The 21,084-nt window shown below is 52.0% G+C and overlaps 7 protein-coding genes across 7 annotated transcripts; 2 read left to right on the top strand and 5 right to left on the bottom strand.

Annotated features, from left to right (window-relative positions):
* Window positions 1-800: 800 nt before the first annotated feature.
* RHO25_012904 (uncharacterized protein) lies at window positions 801-2,929 on the bottom strand (the record flags this gene model as incomplete). Its single annotated transcript, XM_023604193.1, has 6 exons — window positions 801-842; window positions 896-1,894; window positions 1,944-2,310; window positions 2,376-2,615; window positions 2,669-2,699; window positions 2,758-2,929. 6 exons carry the CDS (start codon window positions 2,927-2,929, stop codon window positions 801-803), a joined length of 1,851 nt encoding a protein of 616 aa, XP_023450053.1.
* A 576-nt stretch (window positions 2,930-3,505) lies between these two features.
* RHO25_012903 (uncharacterized protein) lies at window positions 3,506-5,842 on the bottom strand (the record flags this gene model as incomplete). Its single annotated transcript, XM_023604192.1, has 1 exon — window positions 3,506-5,842. One exon carries the CDS (start codon window positions 5,840-5,842, stop codon window positions 3,506-3,508), a length of 2,337 nt encoding a protein of 778 aa, XP_023450054.1.
* A 1,410-nt stretch (window positions 5,843-7,252) lies between these two features.
* RHO25_012902 (uncharacterized protein) lies at window positions 7,253-8,290 on the top strand (the record flags this gene model as incomplete). Its single annotated transcript, XM_023604191.1, has 2 exons — window positions 7,253-7,321; window positions 7,373-8,290. 2 exons carry the CDS (start codon window positions 7,253-7,255, stop codon window positions 8,288-8,290), a joined length of 987 nt encoding a protein of 328 aa, XP_023450055.1.
* A 128-nt stretch (window positions 8,291-8,418) lies between these two features.
* On the bottom strand, window positions 8,419-9,030 carry RHO25_012901 (uncharacterized protein; the record flags this gene model as incomplete). The annotated part of the gene is made up of 2 exons (XM_023604190.1): window positions 8,419-8,615; window positions 8,667-9,030. The coding sequence occupies 2 exons, from the start codon at window positions 9,028-9,030 to the stop codon at window positions 8,419-8,421; spliced, it is 561 nt and encodes a 186-aa protein (XP_023450441.1).
* Window positions 9,031-9,914: 884 nt separating this feature from the next.
* RHO25_012900 (uncharacterized protein) lies at window positions 9,915-10,664 on the top strand (the record flags this gene model as incomplete). Its single annotated transcript, XM_023604189.2, has 1 exon — window positions 9,915-10,664. One exon carries the CDS (start codon window positions 9,915-9,917, stop codon window positions 10,662-10,664), a length of 750 nt encoding a protein of 249 aa, XP_023450440.2.
* A 530-nt stretch (window positions 10,665-11,194) lies between these two features.
* RHO25_012899 (uncharacterized protein) lies at window positions 11,195-13,170 on the bottom strand (the record flags this gene model as incomplete). Its single annotated transcript, XM_023604188.1, has 2 exons — window positions 11,195-13,098; window positions 13,149-13,170. 2 exons carry the CDS (start codon window positions 13,168-13,170, stop codon window positions 11,195-11,197), a joined length of 1,926 nt encoding a protein of 641 aa, XP_023450518.1.
* A 1,939-nt stretch (window positions 13,171-15,109) lies between these two features.
* RHO25_012898 (uncharacterized protein) lies at window positions 15,110-20,735 on the bottom strand (the record flags this gene model as incomplete). Its single annotated transcript, XM_023604187.2, has 3 exons — window positions 15,110-15,551; window positions 15,601-15,803; window positions 15,864-20,735. The coding sequence occupies 3 exons, from the start codon at window positions 20,733-20,735 to the stop codon at window positions 15,110-15,112; spliced, it is 5,517 nt and encodes a 1,838-aa protein (XP_023450447.1).
* Between the last annotated feature and the right edge of the window lie 349 nt (window positions 20,736-21,084).

Raw genomic sequence — 21,084 nt, 5'->3', positions numbered from 1 at the left:
AATGGTCTGCGTCGCCATCACTTCGGTACTTGGTCCCCACACCGCAATCGCGGCTCGGCTGCACCCAGAGTTCTCGGTCTGCCAGAACGTGGTCGTCTTGAAGGCGATGCACTCTAGTATGTAACGTGCCAGGAAACGTGCCATGACTGGTCGCGCATCGCACCATAAAATCCGAGATCTGCGGTCCAAGGAGAAATTTTGTCGGCCCAAGGGTCCGCCATGGCGGAAATTCCGCCCACGCGATCGAAAACTCTGAAACAGGCCGGGATTTTTTCGAGCCAATTTGAACCCTGGTTCCAGTGAGCCGGCGAACGAGCAAGGGAGTGACAGGGGACGAAAAAGACCCTGATTATTAGCCCCATCTGCTTTGGGCCTAGAAAAGCTCACCTGCGTCTCTGCAGAATAAATGCCATGGACGGGCTGGAGATGTGGCTGTTTTCGCATCTCTTGGCTGACTTCGATAAATTGGGCTCGTCATCGAGCTGAGATCGAGTCTGTGATTTGGAAGACTGACACGAGCTACACGACTAAAATCTCCGAGCAGATATCGCATGCCTGCCTATTGTGCCACAACGAGAGGCAGTTCGAGAGTAGCAAGTCTCGATTTTCCTGGCCGCTTTGCTCTGAACCACTCCCATCTGTGCCAATGGAACGTGGCATGACAAGCATAATACTCCAATGGACCTTGAGAAGCCAAAACACTCGCGACCCTGCACCTTGAAATTCGTTCGGCCATCTATCGTCGGTACAAGACGACTGAAAAGTAAAAAAGTCATCCCAGCTGGCGTCGTTCTTGCGCATCACGGCATCTGTTCGTACGTTGCCTTGATCAAGTCCGCAGCCTATTGAACATCAAGTCAGCTATACCCAGCAAATGACCCACTTCTCCTCATACCTTCTCTGCAACCGCATAGGCCGTCGAAGATGTATGTGCGGCGGGTATCAGCGGCATGATAGAGGCATCAATAACACGCAGTCCTTCAACACCATACACTTTGAGCTCAGAATCCACGACTCCGCCAGCCTCGCGCGGCATCATGGCAATGGTTCCGACTGGATGCTGCCATGAACTTTGAGTTTTGTTCCGCAACAACTCCACAATCTGCTCATCACTTCCAGCATCAGCTTCAACATCCGGTATCGTAGTACCAATCTCTTGCATGGTACCAGAGCGAATGAACTCCATGTTCTTGCGATAAATCGCGACCATGATATCGAGGTCCGAAGGATGCATGAAAGTGCCGAAGTCGATAACAGGATCGTCCTCAGGATCCGTAGAATTGATCAAGATGGATCCACGACTCCGCGGCTTGAGATGCACAAACGCCAGGCCTGATCCTCCGTTGTGAGCACTCTCTTGGACAGCTGTCCGGGGCGAACCATAATACTTCAGAAGTATATCTTGCTGCGCCTTATAGCCACGAAGCACCGATTCGCTTGCTCCTCGAGGCACGCATTGAGCCATGTCGACTTTCTTGGCAGCCTCGATAATTGCTTCGTGCTGTTGAGTTACATTCTGCAGTGGGAGGAACGCAACATCGCATCCTCCTGTCGCTGGAAGTGTATAAGCGCCTTGCTTTGCCTCGGTATACAGTTTCCACTGCTCCTGGACGAAGTCACGATGCGAGGCATTTGCTGAGAACAGCCAATCCGGCGTAGGCTCGGACCAGCTCGTGAAGTTGAGCTGCATGATGTACGAAGGCTGATCTTGGAAATTGTAGCCGACTCCTGGTAAGTCTTCCACGACTGGGATACCAAGATCAGAGAGCAACTTCTCGGAGCCTATGCCTGAAAGCAGCGCCAGCTGCGGAGTACGCTGTGCGCCTGCTGCAAGCAAGACTTCCCGAGACGCTCGGACTTGTCGAATGGTGCGGACTCCGTCTCTCGCAAAGTACTAACAGTCCCTCAGCAGTGCCTCCTCAGCTGACCGATATCATTCTCACCTCAACTCCACTTGCTCGCTTTCCATCGAAGATGACCTTACTCACACGCTGCCCAGTCAACAGGTGCAGATTAGGTCTGTGGTCGGCGATTGGCTTATAGTAAGCTGCACTTGCTGAACTTCTTGTCATGCTGTCATTTCTTATTGACAAGCTGGAATGGAAAACTCCAACGGCAAGACCGTTGTCAGGCTGGGGATTCCTCTTGACACCTATACTTTCCCAGGCTCGATACAAGTAATCGATGATTGCAAAAGAGCAAGGCGGATGATAACTCGTTCCCACAGGACCATCGATTCCATGGGCACTTATATCAGCCGGTATCTGATATTGTGCTGCGATCTCGGGAGTTGCTGGCGTAAAGCTCCCGCTCTGGAAGATGTCAGTCCGCTGCTCCGAGGTACTCGAGTACATTCTCATGCTTTTTTGAAATACGGAAACAAATCGTTCCAGCCCCAGCCCGGATTCCCCAATTCCTCCCAAGAATTATAGTCCTCGGCTGATCCACGATTGAAGAACATGGCGTTCACGACGGTGCCACCGCCAACGACCTGTCCGGTGTGAAGGCTACCTGATCGATTGTTCAATCCAGGCTGAGGAATACTGGTGTAAGTTCGCCAGTATTTGTCTGAAGGCTTGATGCCTGGCACTAAAGTGTCTGGTCCGCCATCGTCACTGTTTGCTTATCAGCTCAGATCTCCACAGACAAGGGTGCCCTTGGGCAATACAGGAATCCATATTCGATTACCAAGACGCTGACTGCACGACCAATGTCAACAATGCACATTCGCATCAGCGACGTGGAGAATTCGCTTACTATTAGGGTCCTCTGTCAATCGATTTGCAACGACGAGGCCGCTTGTACCACCTCCGGCTATGATATAGTCGTAGCTAGGCCTCAGATCACTGGCTTCGAGGGTGGTTCCGGGAGACGCGCTAACGACAGTGAGAATGACCAGACATAAGTGCAAGAGAGGAACCCACGCCATGGTGATAGTTGTGTCCAGAGAGCGACTTATACGAACACTCTTCCTGCGGCAGAGCAACTTAAGCACGATGTTGCAGCGCTACAAATCGAACGAATTCGACAAAATCTTGCTTGGGCCATCAACAGCAGGCTTCGCACTTAAGGTATCAAGATTCTTGTCTCGGCAATAGCTGTACCCTTTCCAGATCGACCCCGGAATCGGATCCCTACACAGCCGCACGATTAAAAGTGACAAGCTTAAAGCTTGTTGAAGCTTGAGTTGGTACAGAACATTGAGGTTCTATCAACACAGTTCAAGCTGTACGGAGAAACCGGCGGACCTTACTAGTCATGCATGTTCTAGGCTGCTGTGAGTGTCTCCAGCTCGTCGCTTGCTGCATCATGGTGAGTCTGTGCCACCGGAGCCATAGACTTACTACTTTCCAAGGAGATGCTGAATTTTCTAGCAGCTAAAGTGTGCATCTAACAAATTTTTCTAAGAACCACAATCTGCAACAAGCTACGAAACATCGATCCGAGCTCAGCCATTCTAGCAAAAGCAAAGCAGCCCATTCGAATCTATGAAAGGTCCTCCAGCTCACTTAAAGTAAGCCTCCGCAACAAGAGTCTGCCAACTCCCATTAAACCCATCCTGCGGCCTCCCAAACCTTGTCCCATTAGGAAGTCTCATAGCATAATTCGTACTCGGCCCAGCACACAACCCATACAACTGCAAATTGCTAGGCGTCTGTTCAATAACATTAACATTCGCCTGAACATTACCATCTCCAAAATTCCAGCTCGCACTCGCATAGCTAACGATATTGCTTCCGCCTTTGAACCACTGATTCATCGTCATGCGGCAGACAGCAGGAGCATTGTTGCAGTGATCCCAGCTGGGGTCAGAACTTGTGGGAGTGAAAGGTCCTGGTGGAGGGTCGCTTGGAGCACCGGAGCCGTTTTGGGAGTTGCCTTCTTGGTAGTTGGTCTCGGATTGGAGCATAGAGACGAAGACGTTGGAGGCTTTGTTGTAGCCTAGGTTGTAGTACCACCAGTGTTCGCTGCCTAGGCCAGTGAGCCATGTTCCTTTGGTTGCTTCCACGAGAACGCCGCCTTTGCCGGCGGTATCTGTGCCCACGTTGGCGTGGTCGACGGCATGATCGGCGACCCAGACCCAAGCATTGTTGATGTAGGCGGAAGAGGTGGAGGAAAGGTGGAGGCCGAGGTATGCGGCTGCACAATTATTCTTGCCGCCACAGCTCAGTCCAGTATTGAGTGTTCCACCTAGAGTGATGAGGGAGTTATGGATGACAACATCTCCTGGAGCGCCAGCCATGTTCACCTGGACAAGAATTGCACCAGGAAGTTGCTCGCCAGCATTAACGTGGATGTCATGGATCTCAGCTGTTCCCGTAGATCCTGGAGCACCAACTTGCACGACTGGCCGAGGATTACTCTCCTCTTTGAAGCTGTTGCCAACGCCTTGGATTGTGGACCAACCGTTGCCAAAGAGAATCGTTCCAGGTGGGATTGTGAGTGTTTGGTCGACACGATACACACCGAATGGCAGGTATGCGATTTTGCCAGCGGAAGCAGCTTTGTTCAGACCACTCTGTAGACCTGGTCCGTCGATGTTGTTGGCGTCTCCGCGGACTGTGAAGCCCCCATTTTGAGTGGAATCTTTGAGGTTGAGAACGTCCGCTGAGGATTTGTCTGTGTGCTGGTTCGGCGTCACTGAAGCATACTTGCCGTTGACCAGCAGAGATGAGGGACGACGATCCGCTGATGGCTGGTTGTCGGTCTTGTGGGCCGGATTGGCGCCATACGTGTTGCCATAGACATAGTGGCCAACTTTCTGGGTGCCACCGACGAGAGTCTTGCCGTCCAGAGTGGCCATGGCATTATTGTTGTCCCGATTGACATTCTCGAGCAAGAAATTTGCATTTCCGGTCGTTTGTAGAAGAGTTCCAGAGTTGGTAATAGTCGCATCGACAATAGACAGCCAAGGAGATCCATTCGTTTGCTTGACGCAAACGCCGACAGTATCGAATGAAGGGTTCAAAACGTTGATAGCGAAGCCGCCAGCCACCTCGATAGCATTAGTCGTCTTGTCGAACTTCAAATTCTTGAGCGTGACCTGTTGGTTTCGGATCCGGACACCAGTGGTACCATAACTGAAGCCCACATCTGCGACTTGGACAGTCGAGCCTTGACCGACGTACAGACCAGTATGTTTCTGTGGAGGCATGTTAATCTGAACGTTGACCAAGGCACAGTTCTGTGCTACGCCCCATTCGAGTGCGATCAAGTCCGAGTTGCCAGTCGCTTGCGTTGTGTCGATGATGACGTTCTTGATGACTCTAGAAAAGCGAAGCTCTCCGTGGCCACCGTTGTCGTTGGGGCCAGTGATGCCGGAGCCTCCTTGGATGACATAGGGGTCACCAAAGCCTGATGAGGCCTTCAACACAGGCGGGTTCGCAGCGTCGCCAATTAGGATGGTGTCACCTGTGAGAGCAAGCTTGCGGTTTAGAACATAAGTTCCAGGTGCGATATACACAACTCTCGGCAATGCGGCAAGGTAGTCATTGGAGATGATGTTGCCTGGCTCCTGGTCGCCCAGCGCCGATGGTCTTTGACTGCCATTGGGTCCGTCGGACAGAATTGCATTGTAGAGATCGTTGACGTTGCTGACGGACTTGTATATCGGATAGTTGGAGTCGCCTACACCTGGGGCATAGTCGCGGACAGCACCGGTGGTATGATCGATGTTTGCATACCACCAGTTGGAAGATGCTGCTGCGGCTAAGCGTGATGTATTTGCGGACGTATGAGCAGTCGAGTTTCTTAGAGACGGTACGGGGTTTTGATGGGGAAAGACAAGTGGAGAAGCTTGCGATAGCCCAGCTAGGGGCAGAACAAAAGATAGGAGATGCATGCTGCTGTGAGAGAAAAGATAGGAGAAAGCTGAGATGACCTATGAGCGGAAGGGGCGAAATTATTGTCTTTTGTATTATTTTTGAACGACATGCCGTCATGGATGTTCCTCCATCGGTCGTGCCCGGTGAAGAATGCTGTACGATGTGAAGCATGGCACGCCTCACGAGATGGCAATGCAGCGATGTCACCCTCCTGTATGGCTCAAAATCAGCGCAGGGTTACCGAAGCAGAATGATGCGACTCGTGCTAACTACTCTGAGAAGGAGTTCCAATCACGAAATGATGACCGACTTCTCGAGCTGAGCCCGGCTGTAAGAATTGAGCGCATGATATGCAAATCTTTTCCGTATCGTGAAGGTAGTATGTAGACGTTTCGTCGGAGCAGCATATAGCATAAGGCGTCCCAGATCTTCGCCGTCACTGCATTGGCATGCTTATACTATTGCTTGTCAATAGAGCATAAAAGGGTGCAACCGTAATGTCCGTCAATCAAGAAGAAGTGAATGCAGTGGCACGCCTGACGGGATAGATGCTGCACTGATATAAGGCCACCAATCCGAACTGCCTAGTCTGGAGCTAGTCTCGAGTGCTTGATCCGAGGTGAAATTTGCTTGTCTCCTGAGATGTGTCCCTGAATTGAAAGGAACAAATCGGATCTGGATCGTTTAGCATGCTAAGCTTTTCAGTGACGATCACTTCTTTGATCGGCATCCCGCTCCTATAGCGTCCTACGTAGCGTGAACAAGTGCTGGGGCTAGGACGAGATCGACATCCTCTTGGTGCCACGACCGACGCATGGTCGACACGTTGTTCACGTACGCCAGACAAGAGCTTCGAAGCTGCTGTTGTCTTCCATCAGAGAACAATTGAAGTCATGTCAAATGTCAACAACTTCGTTAAAATACACCGACTGCAGAACTACAACCACGATCCCCGATGCAAAGAACTCCGTCTCTCTCCAAGTTAGGAACATCCACTGACGACTCACTGATATTGAGCGCGGTTCATTGCAGCCCTCCAACGCTAACACAGCGCCACTGTCACCATCGATGTGCATGGACTTGGTAAGCGTTGACTGGTCTGCACCAGTACAATTTGGAGCACAAAATCAACGGCATGCACCAATTCCGGATCTCAGCTGACCGGCAATGGACCGCACGTGGACGCATCTCTTCATTTGTAGATGGGTCGCCTTACACAGACGATCTTCAAGAGAAATATTGGCTGCTTGCCTGACGATAGCGATGTAACCTCAGCGAATGGAACTATCAGTTTTGGGCGATGAACAATGGTCACTGTCCATGGTCGATGAGTTACTGAAGTTTTGAGTCCGCTCATACATAAGACATGACATTCTGTATCACCAGGATGAGTATCTCAATCGCCCTTTGCCATCTATACTTTCAACATGTTGTTCAAGACTGCACTTCTTGCCTTCGCCGCACAAGGTGCTTTCGCTGAGATCGTTGCATACTGGGTAACATCTCCCTTCCTCTCTCCACAGATCGTTCTCAGCTAACCGTAACAGGGCAACGGAGGCTACACCGAAGCAGACGGCAACCTAGCAGACTGGTGCAAAGACAAAGAGCACATCGACATCCTCGTCCTAGCCTTCCTCACCAACTTCGGCCATGGTCAATACCCCAACGGCAACTTGGGCTACTGCCAAATCAACCCCGACGGCACAAGCAGCGGCTGCGAACAACTCGAACAAGACATCGGAACCTGTCAACAACTAGGCAAGAAAGTCTTCATCAGTATGCCAGGCTCAGAAGGAGATTTTGGTCTGAACAGCAAAGGAGACGCAGAAGGAGTCGCATATTCTCTCTGGAACTCCTACGGAGCTCCAAACGCTGTTCAAGACAAGAGTAAAAGACCTCTCGGCAACGTGAGAATCGATGGCTGGGACATCGATATCGAATCCAATCCCTACGATGAGGACGGGAAAGGATACCTTGGCGCAATGCTCAACAAGCTCCGCAGCTACTTCGAAGCTGATACTGCTCACAAGTATTATATCGGTGGAGCACCTCAATGCTACCTCAACCATGATCAAGGCAAGAATATGGACTTGAACATGGGAAACTCAATCAATCAGGCCAAGTATGATTATCTCTGGATTCAATTTTACAACAACGAATGCGCCGCAACACATGCATATGACGGCTCCAACCAATTCAATTTGAACGAATGGCCAGGCGTCATCTCAAATGGTGCTTCCAAGAATGCGAAGCTTTATGTCGGCATCCCAGGTAATAAGGCTGAAGCTCCGGAGTACGTGCCTACTGCTCATCTTGCAGATGTCTACAATGCTGCCAAGGGCGTCAAAGGATTCGCTGGTTTCATGGTATACGAGGTGGGCGATACCAAGTCTGTCGTCGTCAAGAATGGCTGCGATTACTTTGGTCAGATCTATTCCGTCCTCACGACTGGGCATTTGTGCTAGGCTTTCTTCCGGCTCGGATCGCGTTTCCTCGTCTTTTCAGCGATTTCCTTGTGCGTGTGAAGTTGGAGAATTTTATCTTTTCAGCATTTCGTAGTCATCGGATACTCAATACAGTCAGCATGCATCTCTCATGATTTCAGCGCCATCTTCTGCATCTCCAACTCGGTCTTGAGCATCTCCACTGGCTTCTTGTGACCCATGACAGCAATGTCTCCTTCTGACCACTGTTTCTTCATTCTGAAAGTCTTGGCTTTCCAAAGACCAGTGGTTTCATCCTTGACGACGTCGAAATAGTACTGGCCTCCAGTTGTGAAGCGATGCGAATCTGGCAATCTGTGTTAGCGTAGCTCCCATGATGCTCTTCGCCTCCACTTACCAGGATGCATGCCCATCCCACCTGGCCAATGCCAAGCAACGTATAAGCAAGTCATGCTGGCTTCGGTGCCATTCTCTTCGATGTGGACTCGTACATTGCTGACCATGTGCGTTGTGTCGAGGCGAACAATGTTGTAATAGTAGCATTCCTTGTGGATGGCCTCCAAGCCATGAACTTTCTTGCCGCTGAGATCCCAGAATGCGTCTGCAGTGAAAGCCGAATCGAAGAGTTCCACGTCGTTGGTATCCATGCCGAGGCAGAATCGAGAGAGCGTGTCTGCAATGGCTTCCCTGTCGCTGAGTGCAGGCGAGAGCTTGGCAGGAAGAGCCATCTGTGGCTCTGCTGGAGGTGAGATTGAACCCATGATGAATAGCAATGTATTAGTCAGTTGCTTTGATGTTAGTGATTGCTCAAAACGTCGTGAGTTCTTGAGGTCGCGGCAACTTTTGTATATACATTCTTATATTCCGTGGCGGGAAAAGGTGCAAAGCCGGACTTCCTGCCATTGACCGAGATACAAAGCCCTCATATTCCCAGCACCACCTACTGTACATTGAGAGCCGACCGCCCATCACTTGAGCTGAGGCTCCAGCTGCGCGGTTGACCTGGCACCGTCGGAGGACCAGCGGTCATCATACATGGGCCCATGCTTGCCTCGAGCCTATCGCAGTTTCGGGAGGTTCGTTCTGCCTGGCGGAAGACGAGCGGTCGACCTGTGATCTTCGTGTCGGGATATGCGAATCCTGTGTGAAGCTGGAGAAGCTGTGCAGTCCCATCTCATCCTCGGCCGCTCGGAGATTGAGCAGAGGAGGAACGGGCCGTACGGCACGCTCTTCCGCTTTTGCACATGCTTGAGATTCGACCTGAGTTGCTACATATACACTACACGAACTTTGCCAGGATAAACAGGAAAAGGACGCTTCGTACAAGTCCTTTCGTATCCGGCACTCAGCTTATCAGAAACTACCGATCTTAATACTCGTGCATGCTTCACAGAATGCAGCTGCTGGGCACGTCGACAGCCCTCGGGTTTGAACCCCAAACTCTGTCTCGAAGGATGTCCGAAACCCCGAGCGACGCGCAATACGCAATAGCGATGACTTAACAGCGAAACTCAGTTGATCCTTGATAGCAGTATCAATGGAGTTACGGACTTCTCATCAGCTCATCTTGTACCTTTCTCTCACACTCACACTCACACTCGCATTCGCATTCGTATCCTCACTCAGCAGTGATCGAACCAGCGCCATGCCTCCAACTCCCAAGCAATTGATCCTGATTACAGGAGCAAACCAAGGCCTGGGGTACTATGCCACCCAACAGCTAGCCGCTACAGGCAAATACCACATCCTGATGGGAAGTCGAGACCTGAAGAAAGCCGACAAAGCCATCGACGACCTCGTGGCCGATAAATCGTACAACGTATCAAAATCCGATATCACTCCCCTTCAAATCGATGTCACAAACGATGAATCCATAGCCGGTGCGGCAAACCAAGTCAAGCAGAATTTCGGCAGCCTCGATATGCTACTCAACAACGCAGGAATCGCTACAGCACAGGCCGCAACTTCAAACCAATCGTTGCGAGAAGTCTATCACGAGCAATTCGACGTAAACGTATACGGTGCTGCAGCTGTGACGGAAGCATTCCTCCCTCTTCTTCAAAGAGGCTCCGGCAAGCGAATCGCCTTCACATCCACAGGCTTGAGCTCTCTGGCGAAAGCAGCGGATGGCACCCAACCAGTGGAGAAATTCCCCATCTATCGAACAACCAAAATCGCTCTGAATATGGTTATGCTGTATTACGCAAAGACTTTGGAAGCGGAAGGTTTTGTCGTCAGTGGTCCAGCTCCAGGATTTTGCGCCACGAATTTGAACGGACACGCTGGCAAGAAGGATCCTCGAGAGGGTGCCACAATGCTTGTGAAAGCATTGATCGCTCCGAAACAAGAGATTCATGGGCATGTCTTCAGTGATGCAGGCGTTGCGCCGTGGTGAATCCCCATACAGCCAGCGTACCGCAAAAAGATAAAGATTCTGGTGCATCGAGAGCCGGAGCTCGGCGAAGTCTGGATGCCTGAGTCGAGATTATGAAGAAGGATCCGAGAACCACGATGCAAAGTCACTGCATATGTAGCGAGGCCGGCGGTCGGGCTTACCCTAGCAAGAGCTATCTCGTGGAAGCTCTCACTCCAGTGGACGAGCTGACGACGTTGAGCAAGCGTGCAACACTGGCGCAGAGATCATCTTGCAATCGGGGGAGCCGCAGCGCATCAGCGAAAGAGGCATTGCCGAATCTTGCGCCAACACGCTCAAGCCTCAGTCGCATGGCGCACGGGCAGGCTATTGTCTCTTTGGACTCAATCATCACTGGGTGTCGAGCATCAATCATCGAAAGACACATATCTGCGCGTGTCCGCCCCACATTTCAGTAGCTCGATAGCTCACTCATCAATTCATCCTCTACACCCAACTTCTCCACATAGACTCACATACACACCTCCCTTCATCTCCCACCCCATCCCTTATCAAAGCCCACAATTCGCAACCCCCAACCCCCTCTCCCTCGCAACCCCCAACCACTTCACATCCTCCATCCTCCCACCCATCGCCACAACCCTCCTCTGCTCCTCCCTAACCTCCACGAGCAGTTGTCTCGTCCTAGCCGTATTCTGCCCAATTCCATTGCCCTCAAATCCTCTTATAAGCTCAATCGCCCGGACTTTAGACGCGTCGATATTACTGGCCACTCCAGCGATGAAAATTGCAAAAACGGAATTTCGTCTCTCAACTTGACCATTTTCGATTTGTCGATTTGATAGTGTAAAGATAGTATTGATGCGTCGTTCGGTGTCTTGTGGGATGTCCATGTGTGTTGCGGTGGGGATTGGACGTTGACCGCGGAACATGCTGGTGCGGGAGTAGATGATCATGGCGTGGTAGAGGAGGAGAGCGCCTTCGAAGACTGTTTTGGCGCGGTCGGGTAGGTCACCAATCGTATTTGGATTTGTAGATTCGGAAGTGAGCTGTGGTGGTAGTGCGTGTTGCCAAAATGCTAAGAGGTCATTCTGTGCTTGTGCAGCGATTGCAGTCCAGTGAGCGAGTCGACCAGGTGACAGCAGAGCGGCTTGCTGGTCATTTACCATTCCTGCTCTGCAATTCTGAGCTCTTTGAGCTATGATTGCAGCTCGAAGGAGGACTCCTTCGTTCAGTCGAAGAATCGCCGAGAATAGCTGCTCTTTGTGCGGACTGAGTTGTGGAGTGTGCCCCATTGTGAGCTTTGGCACTTGCTGACTTATATGTGGCAGCATGTTGTTCTGGATGATCGTCCGCAGAAATTCGCATGTACCACTGCCCATCAAACAAGCATAGATATCAAGCTCGCAAATATTCCAGATCGTATACGCGTGCAACTCTTGCCCTCTGTGATGGTGATGCCGTTGAACCGCGATCCGTTGTAGTTGTGTCAGGTGCTTCGCCCACATGTCGGATCCGAGATCGTCAGACTGCATCGGTACACAGATGTCGTACACGAAAAGCAGATAATGTCTGAAGAAGACGCCGTCTGATAGGAGATCGTTCGCCATATTGGAAGCAGAAGACGCTGCGAGCGCCTGGTGGTAATTCTGCATGGCTTCTTCCAACGAGGAATGACCACTGTATGCCAGATTCAGAGCACTGATGGCACACAACGCATGTCGAAGAGGCGGGAATCTCGCAGCTTCACGCTCGAGAACATCGGTCGTTGATCCTTGCGACGCAATGCCGCGCATCGCTTCAGATTGTGGATGAACGAGCCTCGGAACGATGTATTGTCGAAAATGGGTGACCAACTCCTCGTCTTCTCTTATACTTGCCGTCGCTGCTGTTGAAGTCGTACTCGGTGTGTAGGGTGGACTCGTGATCGAGAGAGCTTGGATCGATTCAGAGAAGTCCTCTCTTGAGCTGCATATCGGCATCGTAGCTTCTGACGATGAATCTTCGAATCGATCCAGAATCACCATATTCGGATCTGGAGGCAGTGTTGTAGCTCGCCTTGGTGAAGGTCGTGGGCTACTCCTTCCGCCTCGACATGAATGAGTACTTGTTCTTCGTCGATTACTCGATTCATGGGATGTTGAGGCTGCATATTCTGGCAGATCGTGGAAGCTCTCTGGAGTAACAATCACGCCAAAAGTACCTGGCTTGTGAGATTCAGCTTTTCGTTCCCGGTCTTCTTCTGACTTGAGCTCAGAAAAGGCAGGAAGATCGTCTCGTTGATAGTAAGAAGAGGGAGACGTGGACGTGGGCGTGGTAGGATCCCAGACCGCATTGCCCTCTGTCTTGACATTACTGAATCGCTTTTGAGTATTCGTCGTAGCATCAGTGAAGTTCCATCTGAAGTTCCAGTCGCATTTGCGATTCAGTCGTGTGCATTGCCCACATCGCGGATCTGGACACAGTTCGATGGTCAGCACAGATGATCGAAGACGTCCAATCTACCGACGCCGATTCGCGATGGCATGCTGTGTCGTTTTGACCTGTGTTCGCAGATCTGCAAACCTGTCAAAGGAAATAACTTACGAGCTTCGTCGCATTTCACTTTCCGACTCCGACAAGTCCAGCAACCAGCCCTCGATCGATGCGATAGGCGAGCGGTACGTGCTTTGGTAGTAGAAGGAGCAGAAGGTCGTTTCTCCTTCGAAGACGACAAAGCATCACTAGGAGCCAGCGGCGGCAGTTGAGGTCGTGGTGGTTGTTGTTGTTTCGAAGGGCCAGACGTGGCCTGCTGTCGGCCGGGTTGCATCCTCTTACTCGCTTGCCAGCACAACAACGGCCGACCAAGAGGGTCTCTCCGAACTGTGGTCAATGTAGCCGATGAAGCGTCCAAGAATTGTATGAGAGCTGTCACTGCGCCAAAAGTCAGCTCTGCCAGCTCGAAAGGTCTTAGAAGTCCAGTCTTACTGGGTATACGATCATTTCAGAGCCTGCACTTGAGAATAGTCACGAGCACTGCGAGCGCATCGCTCATATATATGAACTCAAATTGAGTAGCATGGCTGCGGCGAGTTGTCCGATCAGTGTCGAAGAAGCGTCCGACTGGTAGTAACACTTGGACGACGACCACATACGCTCGGCGGCACACTTTGTGGACGGAAACAACTGCAGCCACATTCGAGAAAAGAGCAAAAGGCGAGCCTCGGATCGCGCCCGATTCTGCTCTGTCAATCGACTCGAACGCTTGCTACACGTCCTTCGAGGAGGAAGGGGCTCCCGAAAGCGCGATGCAAGTATCAGCCTCATGGTCGTAGTCGACGGCTAAGGTCCTGGGCTGATGATAGTGGCTGCCACGTGCTGCCACATAGTGCCACTGGAACGGAACCGAATGGCACAACCTGTTGCTGTCTCGGGATATGAAGGCGAATCGAAGAATGGTAAGCTACTGAGCTGCTACTGTTTCTTTGGAGAGCCTAGCGCAGGGTGGCCGGAAGCTTGCTTAAAGAAGACCATTGGAAGCTGGCCTTGTCATGATCACAGCCCATCTGTGTTAAGCGAACGAGGAAGCCATGGCCACCAGCGTGCAGCGTGTGTAGTCACGCCAAGAAGCTGCAAGCCCGGTGGGTGGGTGTGGCCGGTGGCAGAGAGTAGGCATTAGGGCTCCGGCTGAGGGCTTGTGCTTTGTTCCGCCCTTGCATGCCCCCCAGCACTGCGTGAATATTCGAGAACCCGTGTGACCATTCACGGACGATTTTGCACCATAGGTGGAGTTATACATAGCCTGACCATAATGCAAATTCTCCGCATGCGGTCTGCGCTGCGTGCACAGCAGGGCAGCGAAACTGGAACCGCCTTGCCGGTCACAGTCCTAGCTCGTGCATTGTGGCTTGCAATTGCCAATAGGAGCGTGTCCGTGGCCCCGATGCAGCGTCCTTGACGCTGCACGAGCACGCTGGCGGAGGAAGGAATTCGCCTCCAGCTTCTGCATCACTCATCGCTCTTCTGGTGTCAACATGGCGGTTTTTCCGTGTCGTTTCGGTTACGATGGCGTCACGAGAGTCATGCAGACGGCGCGCAAGACACATTGAATTACCGTAGGCTTGTGTCCCATTGGGCAGCGATGGTCTGGTATCGAGGTGTTGTGGCGAAAAGGACGTCTCGGTCCAAACCCAATCGAGCAAGCTCTTGCGCCATGTGGCTTGCTTGGCTTGCTTGAAATTCTGGAACAGACTGGCATCCTCGACGAATGCGAGTCGAATTGACCATTTGCTGTTGATGGCCTAGAAGTGTTGTCAACGAGGCTCACCTCAGACCTCGAACAGCCTCGCAGGGTAGGTAGGCTGGCGTCACGATGAAGTGCTAGCTAGTCTACGAATGCCCTATGTATGGCTGCAGGAAGGCTGCAGTCTAGCTCCGGGACCACATTCCCACGTGTTGGCCATGCGCGTGGTCGTACAGACAGCGCCTCATAACGCCTCGCAGCCTTTCCATGCAGATTCTAGAACCTGTCGAACTTCATTCGACGGCTCCTCCGCCATGGTCGCACGGATTCCTTCCCCCAACTGGGCCGACATCGTGGGACAGGTGGTCACAGACGCCAGCACCGCACGCGCCCTTGCCAAGCGAATAGCCTGAATCGATATCGAAGGGCCGAATAGCAGCGTCTTCAGGTCTGTGATGGCTGTGGCATCCAGTTCAAACTTTCGCTCTTCCCTCCGGACCCGCTCGAACATGCTTTGAAGGCTTTCGAAAAGGCTTCGCAAGGTACGCGCACTCGTGGCAGTCTTCGCAGCAGCCACTTCGTGTAGACCACGAGACGCCTTGTGCTCCAATTCCGTTCTGGATGATGCACGAGGATTGATGGAAGCGAAGATGGCTTCGATAGCACCCGCCGTGGTGATCTCCTTGCTTGAGGGACGTCAGCGGGGGGCATATGAGGGGTTGTTGGAGCACGTACATTTCATCCGCTTTACGGCCGCCGTCAGCTCCATCGATCTCCATAGCATCTTCGTCCGGAGTCTCGCTTAACAATGGAGCAGCAACTTCCAAGACCGCCTCGCTCAGGTCTACATCAGTCCGTGCAAGTGCAACCTTTGCGAGTGCACCTATGGAGTGCTGGCGATAACCCACATTCTGACGTTTGGCTTCTCTGATCGCAATCTGAGAACACGATACTGTCAGCAAAGGATTACTAAGAGCAATATACCATCATCGACTCACCTTGACGATGGCGTTTCGAACCACTTCATTCTCGGAGTAGTACACCTGCGCCGACTCGACGAATTTGACAAAAGCCGAGAGCACATCCTCCTTGCCATCCCAAGTCTTGCCCGAAAGAGCCTTTTCGATAGCTGGCCACAAGGCGGCACCGGTGGCTGCAGATAGCTGCGACTCGCCGGCGCACGCAGTCTTGGTAGCTTCAGCTACCGTGCGAGCGGCCGTATGCTTCAGGTGCCACTGTGGAGAGTCCAAATGTGACATGCAGAGGTCCAATATCTCTTTCAGGTATAGCTGCGCAGCTCGTGATCCTCCAGCAGCCTCCTCCCAAGTGTCTTTGAAAGGCGTGCGCACTTGCTCGTTGGAATCATGCTTGCCGACAAAGACGAAAGGTAGAGCTGCTGTGGCGAAGGCACTGAACTTGTCACTCGCATTCTTTGCAAAAGCGAGCATCAATTCTCCAGAAGCGATGCTGCGCCGTGGCGTTGAAGAAGCTCGGTCTCCTTCAGAGTCAAAGTATAACTTGCTTGCGAAACTAATGTAGCGTAGGATTTGCTTGTCAGAAGCTCCACGCGCCACATACCCTGCGGCGGCGGCATACGAGCTCGAGACGGTGTCGTTGCGATCGATGATTAGCCGTTCCAGCAGCTTGAGTGTATCATCCGCATAAGTTCGGAACAGCAACATACGCCTCGTCGCCAGTGATACGAGCACCCGACTGGACCCGACCTTCGAAGGCAGCCCGACTGAGCTCTTCATGGCACTCTCAAGCCTAGGCTGAAGTTGGCGCATCGTCTCCTCGTCCAGCAGATCCAGACAACGCTCAATAGCTTCCATCAACGGACTGCTGCGTACGCTAGACAGGCGCATATCGTCGATCTTCTGCTCGGTAAGATTGTATTTTGATGCATTCATGTGCACATAGTTCACTGCTTCGGGTTCAAGAGAACTTAGCAGGCCGATCAGTCTTTCGACCAACTCCGGTATGAAAGGCCGTAACGTCGCTCCATTGGCCTTCTTGATGATTTCCAGAAGAGTGTGCACAGAGAACATTTGTGTCTCCTTCGCGCTCGACTCCATGCCAGACGGCGATAACAGAAACGGCAGTACGTGCTTCAACATGGCTGACGCATTTTTGGTTGAGCTATGATCAGCCTCGAGAGCTCTGGTGAGTACTCCGGTCAGTGTTCTCGCGAGCGAAGCGGCGGCCGCGCGGACAGACTCCTTGATGTCGTCCAGCACCTTGAAGCACTGCGTCCAGATACGCTCAAGATAGCCCTCGTACTGCTCCAGCGGCCTTCCTTGGACGAGATCTGCAACCGCAGCGCAGCATGCTTGCCGTACTCGCCATTCTTTTCCTAGGATGCTCACCAAGAGATCGTCCATGATAGCATCAAAGTGTTTGGTGATGGTGGCTGCAGAATCAGGCACAAGCGCTGTCCAGATTTCATTCATGGAGCGCTGCACGCCACTGTTGGGATCGAAGCGATATCGAAACAGCTTTGGATACAGCTTTGGATTGTTGGCCAGATATCCATCGACACTGGAGTCGGAAAGGACCCGGCTAAGGCCAAATCGGCCAAAGGCAGCCCTGCTAGACCAAATTGCATTGGAAGATGCCATGGACATGAACTTGTATACTAAGCTCGAGTCGCCCACTTCCGAAGCAAGACTCATGATGTCTTTGTAAGTAGAGACTGAACCGTCTCCGGTTGGCAGCTGTCCAGGCTCGAATAACTGAGTGTCAGCGGCGACGTTGCCAGCAAGTTGCTGCTTGTCCGATGAGAACGAAGACACCAATTCGCGCACGAGGTCGTCCTTGAGGTTACGATCACCTTTTTCATATACCAGCCCCAATCCTCTCGATGCGGTTTCCTGGACAAGTTCGTCTCTGTCGGCGAGACATCTTCGGAACGCAGTCTGACATTCTGAGAGTCGATCTTGCAATCGCTCGCCACAGAATTGCACCAGACACAATAGCCACATGACGGCGGCCTTCTTCAGAGCTGGTTTGGTATTCGCGCAGTCCGCAAGCACTTTGTCGACGAGCTTTCCGAGTGTGTGTTGTCTTACCTGGCCTAGCTGCGGCACTGGGTCGACATCGACATCCAGCTTCGTGGCAAGAGCAGTTGAGTGCCAGCCACTCGCCACGTAAGTCAATGCTTCGCCGACCGTGAAGTGCACTTCCGACTGTCGGACCTCGTGGAGTTTGTGCAAGCTGTCCTGAATCTTCTGCAAGTCGTCGCCATCTTCTGGCACGATCATCGATAGCTGTCCGAGGCATAGGACCGCTGGCTCGTTGCCATCTTTTGCTTTCGAATACAATTTTTCCGATACTTTGCCAATCGAAGAGTGCTCGCCGATTAACTCAGCCGTGAGGCAGCTGAACATGCATAGCTGACCAATCGTCACAAAGGTTGCTTCTTGCAGTAAATCATCTCTTGCATTCTCGAAGACATCGAACAGTGTAGGGAGGAATCGGCCAAAATTGGGGAGGTCAGCTGTCGATCGACCACGACAAGAAGCCCTGCTGTAAAAATACCCAAGGCTGACGAGGGCGCCGTGTGTGGCACTCAGGCTGGTACCGACAGCTGTCTGCCACGAACCGGCAACTTCTAGCAGGTCGTTCAGAATTGCCGCAGAGTTGAAACTCTGGTGAGACGCCAGAATTCCAAAGGCGTGAGCGGCGGCCATGCGACGTGTGTGGTTGTTCGACTTCAACACTTGCTGAAGCTCAGTCACGCGGCCGATATGTTTCTGGACCAGCGCATCTGGGCTGAGCGAGAGCAATTCGACGAGGTGCCCATGTTCTCCTGAGGTAGACTTCAGAGCTGTGCACTCAAATAGCGCCGAAAGCACAACATCTATCGTAAGTGCATCATCTACAGTCAGTGCTGAGACCCTGCTCTTGATTGCTTGCCGCGCAGGTAGATCCGATTCCGCCATCGCATCTAGTCGACGCTCCCATTCGCTGTCAAGATTGAGCGGTATTTGAGCTTCGCTCAATGCTTCTTGAATGAGCATCCGTCTGGCGAAAGCTGTGAGTCCGAGATATGAAGACTCATATACCTCTCTCGATCTTCGAGCTATGACACCTGCTTCATCGCTCATAATCTTGGTTTGCACGACAAAGAACTCCTGAACGACTGCCTGGAATCCCGGGAACTTCGTCTCTGCCGATTCGATCCCATCGCTAGTACCGTTGAGCATGCGATGCCAGTAAGGACTGAGACCTCGCTCGCCTTCTTCCCTGACTTCAGGACGATCGGAAGTTGCACCCATCGCGAGCGCATCGATCCAGCGCCCTTTGACTGAAGAATAAGGTAAACATCGATTCGCAAACCTTACCGCCACGTATCGGGTGCTGCGGAGCCGGGAGGAAGCCTCGAGATTCGCGGACTGATTCATCTGATCGATCAGTAGCTCTTCGAGAACTTGCTGCTCATGCGTCTGCAACGGAAAGCGATGCATTCCTCCGAGGATTGTCGAAAGAGATTCTTCTATGCTGACGATGATCGAGTTGCCAGAGGCATCGCGCGCTAACGAGTCGAGGAGCCATCGTAGCAGATCCAAAGAAGGATGCTCATCTTCAATGAGCAGGCTCTTGGGACCAGATTTGGAGAGAAGCCCTATGACTTCATACGCATATGCACGCGATGTCAGATCCTCACTTGGTCCAATTTTGGGCCAGCCCTGATTCTCGACGAAGTCCCGCAACTTGGTTACAATAGGTATGGCAACTGTCTCCAAAGTCGATTTATCGCCGAATCTTGCCACAAAAGTGATGTAGGCGAATATCGCTGCCCTCAATTTGAGAGTCTCCCGGCTGATGTTCGCGTTTTGTACTGGTCCATTCGACATGACGACATCTTCACCATCCGAGGTGGTCGATAGGCCGTCATGGACCAATTTGATGATCCGACTGTCGAAGGTGGTACTTTTGGTGGACTTGGCGAAAAGGTTCAGGATCTTGATTCGCAGAGGTGCACGTACTCTTGGTGCAGTACCTTTGCCAAAATACAAGTCATAGAGCGTATTGATGAGAGCCTCGTCTTCCAGGTCTGTAGCAGGTAGAGCTCGCTTCATTATATCATCTCCAACATCACTGATCGATGAAGCTGGATCGGCCGAGGCGAACAATGCTGGGAGGAAACGATCGCTATCGTGGAACAAGCCACTCGCAAGCAGCTTGGAAGCAAGAGTCTTGGTCTGAAGTAGGTTGAGACCACCAGCAGATGGATTCCACTCATCCTTGCCATTCACGCTCAAGAAAGCATAGTCTTCTGTAGTCAGACCTGGACATGTTGCAGTGCTGTTCCCCGCGGATTTTTGTGGCGTGAAAAGTATCAATTTGCCCAGATGCCCTGCTAGATATGCAGCATCTTCATCAGACACTGACAAATTGGACCTCAATTCAAGGTCCTCTTTGCTACCTCGAGCGGGTATCACGATGGATGGCAAAATACGCAAAAGCAGATAGAAGATCTGAGAGCCATGCTGTCCGGTCTTCGATATGCCGCTCACAACAACAGGAAGTAAATCTACCTTGTCGGCGTTGGACAGTCGGACAACGCCCTGTTGAATGTAAAGAAGATCGAAGTGGCGAATGAGAGAGCTTTCCTGCTCTTTGAATTGCTTAACAAGCGCAGCGACTGGCAGTTGAATGGACTTCGGCTGTATGCGAGTATTGACGTGCTGGCATATGGTGATGACCTTCTTCCTGACACTTTCGTGGGGCGAGGCGAGCTTGAGCAGCAGTGGTGCCAGGTAAGTCTTCAGAATCGTTTCGAGCTTGGTATCGGTATCCGTGAGGGCTATCTTCAGCTCGACCTTGCCGACGAGCGACAACTCACGTTGCTCGTCTGTAGAGGCCATGGTGAAGGCAAGTCGGACCTAGTGGATGATGTTGGCTGTTATCATGGTGTGTTTGAAGGGCAGACGTGTTGGGTGAATGTCTGAGGTCCAAATGAGAGCGAATGGCCCGCCGCCAAAGGAAGGACTTGGGGTATTGGAAATGCAGTGCCGGTGGAAACTCCCAGAAACGCCACAGTTGGATGCAGATGATGGTGTCGTAAACAGATGGCAGCCTCGAACTTGTCATCTGAGTGGAGCCAGCGATGGAGATCATCCGACTCTCTGATTGGCTGTTGCCGTCGGATTCCGGCCCGGCTCCTGCTGTCGCCTCTCTCACTTTCCGAACGAAGTGCACATCAACCTCCGTCGT

The sequence above is a fragment of the Cercospora beticola genome, chromosome 9 (genome assembly GCF_033473495.1).
Source record: "Cercospora beticola chromosome 9, complete sequence".
Taxonomy (NCBI): Eukaryota; Fungi; Ascomycota; class Dothideomycetes; order Mycosphaerellales; family Mycosphaerellaceae; genus Cercospora; species Cercospora beticola.
This window is presented reverse-complemented; position numbering and strand designations above follow the sequence as displayed.